The sequence below is a fragment of the Austrofundulus limnaeus genome, unplaced genomic scaffold (assembly GCF_001266775.1).
Source record: "Austrofundulus limnaeus strain Quisiro unplaced genomic scaffold, Austrofundulus_limnaeus-1.0 Scaffold250, whole genome shotgun sequence".
NCBI classification, from domain to species: Eukaryota; Metazoa; Chordata; class Actinopteri; order Cyprinodontiformes; family Rivulidae; genus Austrofundulus; species Austrofundulus limnaeus.
In genome coordinates, this window is record NW_013952652.1 from 571,216 (window position 1) to 579,877 (window position 8,662).

At 38.5% G+C, this 8,662-nt stretch overlaps 1 protein-coding gene across 1 annotated transcript in view; it reads left to right on the forward strand.

Moving 5' to 3' along the window:
* LOC106525966 (dnaJ homolog subfamily B member 6) overlaps window positions 1-7,954 on the forward strand; it is a 9,636-nt gene extending 1,682 nt beyond the window's left edge. The window contains exons 2-8 of the mRNA XM_014020369.1: window positions 617-708; window positions 1,131-1,240; window positions 1,936-2,001; window positions 2,092-2,202; window positions 2,491-2,634; window positions 2,709-2,940; window positions 5,238-7,954. Coding sequence (XP_013875823.1) covers window positions 644-708; window positions 1,131-1,240; window positions 1,936-2,001; window positions 2,092-2,202; window positions 2,491-2,634; window positions 2,709-2,940; window positions 5,238-5,343 — 834 coding nt within the window. The 5' untranslated portion in view covers window positions 617-643 and the 3' untranslated portion in view covers window positions 5,344-7,954. The remainder of the gene's footprint in view (window positions 1-616; window positions 709-1,130; window positions 1,241-1,935; window positions 2,002-2,091; window positions 2,203-2,490; window positions 2,635-2,708; window positions 2,941-5,237) is intronic.
* The last annotated feature ends 708 nt before the right edge of the window (window positions 7,955-8,662 follow it).

The window sequence follows — 8,662 nt, forward strand, 5'->3', positions numbered from 1 at the left end:
GCCTACAGTATTTTTACAGTCTTTATTTCACAGTTAAAGTATATGTTTATCATAAAAAGTCTAATGTTACAACTAATAGGGGATCCCTTTTAAGATTCTGAAAATGATTGATTTTACTTTCTTTAAAAACACAAGTTTGCATGTACTAAATGTAATCAGCAAAGCCCAGATGTTGATGTTAGAGTTTTGCATGTTTTTATTAAGTTGACAACATTTGAGTTAATTTGAGGCACACTTCTGCAGCAAATAGAATTAATGTTGGGACTTCTTACTGAGCCAAAACAGGAAATGTTTAGTCTGATTTAATGTCAAACATTGTGGGGGGAAATTAACACGTGTCTGTACATGTGGTGTATGTAAACTTGTGGTTTTAATTGTATTTCTAAATACACAGAATGCACACACATGTCAGTCACTCACTGTCTTCTGACAAACTCACAGCAGTGAGTTGTTCTGGGTGCAGAGCTGTAAGTGCTGAGGATGTGACATCATGGCAGGTAGAAACTGCTTCTAAATGTCAGAGCTCAGGTTCACACAGTAACGTTCTACAGAGTGGCTGTAACTGTCTGACAGAGCAGCGTCTCTGTTTTAACAGTGTGTCTCAATCCTCCTTTAGGTGCATCAGGATCACTTGCAGCTCATCATGGTGGACTACTACCTGGTTTTAGGAGTACAGAGGGATTCTACTGCAGATGACATCAAGAAAGCGTGAGTACTGCTACTTTCTAAACGTTGTCCCTGGTAAGTCGATAAGACTTCCCTCAGGAAGATGAGTTTGTCCCTCGTGAGCAGAGTGTGCACGCTGGAAACTCATTCTAACTTTAGATTTCTAGAAATCACTTCCTCCACATCTACAGGCTGTTGTCAGAAGAACAGATGATTTATAGGGCAGGCCAACATCTTTTAGATGTGTTGCTATCATAAAAATCAACATCAGCTCACATTTTGAAATAAGGAATTTTTTTTTTGTTTAAACATTTTCAGTTGTGAATAAAATCTGCGTTTATTATTTATCGTAGCAGTTTTATGTTTTACTCAATGTGCCAACTTTAAGAACTGGGGTTGTAATTCTTACAGGCCTCACAAAGGGAGCCTCAAACTGAACTGAAGCTTTTTCTGTTCCTCTTCAGGTACAGAAAGCTGGCTTTAAGATGGCACCCAGATAAGAACCCTGAGAACAAGGAGGGTGCAGAGATGAAGTTTAAAGAGTTGTCAGAAGCTTATGAAGTCCTGTCAGATGGTTTGTAACACACTTCACCAAACACACCGCTACAAAATCTTATATTCTTCTGTTGTAACCTGTTGTCTGTGCAGCCAACCAGAGGAGTGAAGAAATTTTGTAACTGATTAATTGAATATTAGATTCAGTTTTGTATTTTATACTTTCTGATCATTACAGCTTTAAGGCCATAACAGAATAAGAGTTAGTGTGTGTGTGTGTTCTTTCTCTTAGCCTAAACAAAACTGAGTGACGTTCTGACGTCTGACATAAAAGGTAACACCTCTGGGGTGTAACCAGGAAGGGATGAACATTATAAGCTSARTTCATTATTATAGTAGGAAGAAGTTGTCAGTGTTTTGCAGAGTGTCTGCTCAGAGCAGAGCTCCTGTGTTTGTTTTGATTCAGCCCAAGGTTGTAGCTGAGGCCTGTGCTGCTGAGCGCTGAATGTACCTGATTAGAGTCAGAAGATTGAAAATAAAGTTTTTAACAAGAAACCCAGCTGAATTCTGTTCATTCGGACATACCATTTTGAACAACGCATATTTTTCCAACAATTTGGTGACCCCCGACGTGATGGATGATCTTGAATAAGCAGGGAACATTGGGTTTTGTTTTTGGCTGTTGAAGAACCTGAGAAGATTTTTAAAACATAATCTGCTGAGAGTGAGTAAAAGCTTCTTATATTCTTCTGTTGTAACCTGTTGTCTGTGCAGCCAACAAGAGGAGCATATATGACCGTTACGGTAAAGAGGGGCTGGTGGGGAGCAACAATGGAAGAGGTAAACTTCAAATATCTGTTCATGTGGGCTTTTCTTTCTAAGCTTCTGATCATCCAGCTCATCACTATCACCTGCTGCTGCTGCTTTCAGGTGGACATTTCCCCAATGGAGGACATTTCCACGAACCGTTCACATTCCGCAACCCGGAGGACGTCTTCCGGGACTTTTTTGGTGGTAGAGACCCGTTTGCAGACTTATTTGGTAAGTTGTACCGTCAGTACAGAGCAGTGGACCTCAGTCCTTGAGACACAAGTCCTGCAGGTTTTAGTTGTTTTCCTGCTCCTTCTGCAGAAGCCTGTCGATCATTTCTTTAAATCAGATGAGTCATAGCATCTAAAACCTGCAGGAAACTGGTCCACCAGGACCAGGACTAGGACTGAGGTCCTCTGAGGTGACGTTGGTGACGTTCAGACCATTGACTGAAGAGCTGCTCGTCTTCCTGCTGCGCCTGTTCTTGTCTCAGTAACTCTTACTCTTCCTGCGTCCCAGGCTCGGATCAGTTCTTCGACGATCCGTTTTTCGGCGGTGGCAGGCGGCACCACGGTCGGCCGAGCCGCAGTCAGACTGCAGCCCCGTTCTTCGGAGGTTTCGGTTTCCCTCCTTTCGGTGCTGGCCTCACACCTTTTAACCCAGGTAAGAAACACACCGACTTCTGAAACACAATCACAAAAACTGGCTTTATTCTCATTTTTTCTCTCTTTTCTTAGAATTTGGTTCTTTTGGTCCAATGAGTGCCATGGGCCACATGGGCCACATGGGTCACATGGGCCACATGGGTCACATGACAGCTGTGAGCAGTCTGGGAGGCGGTGGCTTCACTTCTTTCTCTTCCTCTTCATTTGGAGGAGGAGGAGGAGGAGGAGGAGGAAGTAATGGAAACTTTCGCTCTGTGTCCACCTCCACTAAGATCATCAACGGCAGAAAGATCACTACTAAAAGGTACATATTAAAGCTGGGTGATTAATTGGATTTTGATCTTGATTATGATTTGGGTTTTCAACAATCATAAAAACTTAATGGTACAAGGTTCGCAGTTTACGTAGAGCCGTATGATTTCCTTGATGCAGAAAACGCGGACGAAATCCAGTTACTAAGGTACAGGGAGCTTTAACTAACAAACTCGCTAAAAGCAACATGCTCTGAAAATATGAAGCTAGGGTAAAGTTTAGGACAGAACAAGACCCCAGCAGTTATTTATTCATCTGTAGAAGAACGTTTCTGCAAGTTTGTTAGCACATGTGGAGTTTAGAGAAATAAAGATGGGAAAAAATAAAACAGATTTTATAGGGCCATATTTATGCTGTTTTGTGTTGTGATTTCAGTGCCAGACTATGCTGCGGGCTCCTCCCACAGACAAAGTAAAACTTTGTCAAATTTTTTCAGAAATATTTGAAATCCTTAGGGAAACATTTTTTAACAGCCATTGTTTGTGTTCAATAACTTCATTTTATCAAAGTGAATAATGTGAGCCATCAAATCGAAATGAGGATTAAGGCAAATTTGGTCAAAATGACCTCATTACATTTTGAGATTTCTGGCTTTAAAAGCTACATTTTGATACCTGGATCATCCTGATATCACCAGCTTATCCAGAGATATGACTTAATTTGTCTTGTTGGTTACGATAACACATAACTGTTTGGTTTGAATCCTAATTTTAGATAAATTTGTTCAATCATTTGTGATGTTAATACAAAGAGGAAACCTCAAATAGTATTTGTTTATTAAGATTTCCCAGTTGGAAAGAAACAAAAACATTGCTAGCTCACAGGGAAAAATTGAAAAATTTAAGGCGTTTTTCCTCAAAATCAGTTTTTTTTTGTTGCTGCTGCTAAAAAAATGCTTCAAAAAAATTTAAGGATTATATTTTAGACAGTTCATTCAAATGATACATTGACAAGACATTAATTCATTATATTTTGACAAATTGAAAATTTTGCAGATGTTTAAATCAAAACACATATCTGCCTATTTCTCCACATTCCACTTTTGGACTTAATCCTTGTTTTGATGTGATGGGTCACAAATAATCTACATCTCAATTTCAATCCAAAAAAATCGTGATTATAATTTTTGCAATAATCGAGCAGCCCTAGTACAAATAGATTAAATTCTGAGTAGTTTTAACCAGGGTTGTTCCTGTTAAAAATCTGAGCAGCAGATAAGTCTAACAGAGTCATTAAAGATGGCATGGGCAATCCTGGTGCTGGAGGTCCGCAGCCCTGCATGTTTTACTTGTTTCTCTGCTCCAACACACCTGATTTGAATGAATAAATGATTATCAGGCTTCTGCAGTACGGAGGACCAAAACTGACATAAATACAAATAAAAGAACTATATGAACCACTAAATAAATACACTTAAAAAGCACCAGTTAAATTAAAAAATGAGAACTTTATCCCCTGCTATATATTTTTAATTGACTCTCATATTTATTTTTCCAGGTTAGTTCCAACAAATTAGTCTATATATTTGAACACATAATTTAAATTGGACTGTTTTTTAAATATATATTAATTGTTTTTATTTTACTTGTACATGCATTTGTGTGTCTTAAATGTTTATACTTAATTATTTTTATATTTTTTTCCCAACAAGTCTTTTTATTTCTGTGTTGCAGGCTTGTGCTGCCACAGTTTAGCTAAATGTTTAAAGTTTAGTTTAAAAAAAGGCAAGGAGGAAAACATTATCTGTGCATTTGTTTTTAACTAAACTTTAAGCTAAACTGCGGCAGCACAAACATACAACACATAGAAATAAAAAGACTTGTTGGACAAAATTATAAAAATAATTCAATTTAAGCATTTAAGAGACACAAATACATGTACAAGTAAAAGGAAAAATTATTTAAAATATATATTAAAAAACATAAAAATTTAAATTATGTGTTCAAATATATAATTTATTCGAACTGTGCTGGAAAAATAAATATGAAGGTCAATTAAATGATAAAACATGAGAGGTAAAGTTCTCCTTTTTAATTAATTTGGTTCATTTTAAATGCATTTATTTATTTAAAGGTTCATTTCTCTATTTCTGCTTTTATTTCTAATTATGTCAGTGTCGGTCCTCCATACTGCAGAACTTGGAAGAGGTAGTTCAGTGACTGAATCAGGTGAGTTGGAGCAGGGAAAAATGTAAAACGTAGGGCTTGCGGGCCTCAAGGACCAGGACTGCCCACCCCTGTTAGTCATCTTCCAGTTCTTCTACAGTCAGGTTGTGTTTGTGCTCCTCAGGATTGTAGAGAACGGTCAGGAGCGTGTGGAGGTGGAGGAGGATGGACAGCTACGCTCCGTGACCATCAACGGTAAGGAGCAGCATCTTCGGCTGAAACACAAGTAAAGACACAGACACGCGCCGCTGCAGAAGATTTACCTCAACAACTGGACCAATGACCTTTCAACTCCAAACACCAGGAACCTGAAGCAACACATGACGTACATGTACATACTTCTGTTCCCATCATGTCTGAAGGTTTGAAGGAAGACTTCTATGCATTCTGCTGGTTCTGACTGGAACCACTCAGCTGATGTTCTGATCCCATCAGGAGCTTTTTGTTTCAGAACATTCTGTGTGCAGAATAATGGGTCAGTTAGAACTTCTACCGAGGTTTTATAAAGTGTCTAAAACCACTACGTTTCTGTCACACTGTCCCTTTGCTCGTCACATATCGATGCTTGGTCAGGCTCCCTTTTTTTGGTTTTGACGTGTCAGGTACCCTCCTCGCATCACTGGTCTGTGGTTAAGTTTAGGGATGTTTAGGGTTAATAGACAATAAGTTTAGGGTCATGGTTAATGGTTAGTGTTAGGATTACATTACATTTTCTACACTTTTCAAAAAAACTGACAACAGGCTCCTCCTCCACGTTCTCATCTCGTCAACAACTGGCATGAGGGGGGGTACCCAACACGTCCAAACTGAACAGAGAGGGAACCTGGGGTTAGGTTAGTGTTAATATGTGACGAGGTTGGGGTACGAATGTGTTGCCCCCTCCTGTTATTTAAAAACAACAATAAAACCAAGAGTTTTTTTTCTGACAGAAAACAAGCAGAGGTGGTGATGGCTGGTCCATTAGAGGAACAGCAGCACCACTAAAGTAAAGGTCTGATATATTCCTTGAAGGAATGCATGTCACTCACTGCCTCTCTGAGGGTTTACAGCTCCGATCATCTGTTAATGAGAGGGAAGTCTCAGCAATAACACTCACCATGTCATAGGTGAGAACTCTCAGCTACTACCACATCAGATGTTAACGCAGTACGTATGAAACTGAGTTGAGTTTACAGTCGGTTGTTTTGTGGCAGCCATGTTTGTTTTCATCCAGTGGTCTCCAAGATGTTTTAACACTGAGGTGGTAACATTTAGAGTTACGTTACGAAATAAATAAAAACAGTCTTTTTTAATTAAATAGTTCATTTAAAACTCTTGTTCAGTTCATCTGGTCTTTATTTTATTATTTTTTTAGAAAGATCTGATCCGGCTTCTGGCTCTTTGGTGTTTTAGTCAACCTACAGATAGCTTGTTTTTACAGATGCTCAGCCAAAGTTTGGGGTAGTAGTAGCGCTAAGAGTCATTGTTAGGGGTGATGGGGGCTTAAAGCCCCACACAGCAGCCAGTTAGTGTGAAGGTCCAGGTCCAGCACCAAGAGAAGGTGGAGAAACTCAGTACATTCATATTTTATGTCTCTATCTCAACACATTCTGAGTGACAGCTTTATTTCAAACTGAAGCTTTTTCGTCAAGAACCAAGAAAGTTGTTCTTAATGTAATGCAGAGCTCCTGATTAACCACGCCCACCTTACATTCTGACCAGTCACACAGGAGTTGTCCAATGATGATGTGTTGAGAAGGGGCTGAGAGGGGAGATGATGTCATTCTGTGTCAGCTGAGCAGAGGGAAGAATGTGATTGGTTGTTGACTCTAGTAGCCTTCACACAGGTACGATAGGTGATAGACATTCCTTTAACAAACAGTTCTTTGACATTAATACAGCAGTGTCATATTTGCATAAATTACTGTATTTATTCATGTATAATACTAGAAATTTAACCCTAAAAATCATCCATAAAATTGGGGATAGTATTAAACACGGGTTATTGATAATTAGATTTTTATGCTTTGTAAGATAAAATGATTGTATTATACATGAATAAATACGGTAGTTGATTTTTTGTTTTTAAATCAAAGTAAATGTATGATGGATTATGGTTGTGAAATCTTTTTTTTCTTTCTTTTTCAAAGTAGGGCTGCAGAATATAAAAGCTTGTGATGAGTTATTATTCTTTATATTCAGATGATGATGATATGAGTTGCAATAAACCCACATTTCCTCATTTCTCACGTCTCTTCTGCGATGAGTACGATGTGAACCAGGTGTGGCTTCAAGGCCAGTCAGAGTCTGTTGGATTGACCAAATAATTGATATTCTTAGCTGAATGTGTGGTAGCTGAAATATAACGAGCTGTGACTTGTTGTCCAAGCACTTCTTTGCCATATTCATATTGCGATGGCGGTAATATTTTTGATTTACTGTGCAGCCCTAGTATTTTTAGTACCATGATACTTTGAAGCTGTGGTATTTTTACTTGAGGTTATCATCCTGTCAGGTCTCATACAAGCCCTCTTGTTTCTGAATTCAAAGTTTACTTTGACTTGTAAAAAGAACTGAGCTCATGTTTAGTATTTGTCTTGATTTTTCTGAGTAAATAATTTTATTTAAAAAAATAGAAATGCAGAACTGCTTAAATGAATCATACATGTTTTCTGTTTGTTTTTTTCTGCATGTTGATCTGTTGAAATTGAGTCTTAATGTTGGAGCTGCATTTTGATGCACATGAGACTGAAACCTTTCTGTAAATTAGACATAAATGTGTCGGGAACTTTGTGTACTTTGTAAAACAATAAAGTTTGCTTTATCTTGCTGGGATGCTGAGGTCTTGGCTGCCAGAAAGTATGTGTGTATGTGTACTTGTTTTATTTTTCCTGGTGGGGACAATTTTAGAATGTTTTCCTGGTACACACAGCCTGCTGAGGACAAAAGTCTGGTCCCTATTGGGGGAAATACTGTAGGTGGGTCAGGGGTTTGGTTTAGGACTAAAGTGTGAAGTTTAGGTTAGGTTTAGGGTAAGGGGTCATGGTTAGGCTGTAGAAATGACCAGCAAATGAATGGAAGTCAATGCCATGTCCCCTTATGGATAGGACAAGTGTGTATGTGTGTCCTTGTTTCTGCTACTTGGTGGGGACTGAATGCTCCTTGCGGGGACCAAAGCCCAGTCCCCATGACTTAGGAGTAGGGTTGGGTATAATCGTATTGTGTGCAATTAATCGCCAGAAAAACAGTAATCGATTATTTTTTTTTGGCACTTGACGATTAATATGATTAATGCCACCAGGCAGACTGACGCTTGGTGCTCCTCTCTGCTTCGAATATGAAAAACATTTTTTAAAAAAAGTTCTGTAATTTATTTATCTATCAACACAATTTAAAATTTGATGTATAGCCTGAAGTCTGTAATTTTGACAATTTGAAACAGATTTTTATGAAGAGCAAGTCTTTCCCACTAAATTGTTCATGTGACTAGGACATAAGGATGTCCCGGGACTCCAGGGCATTAATCGTCAAATGAATCGTTATCGGCTAAATACCACAATCATGATTTAT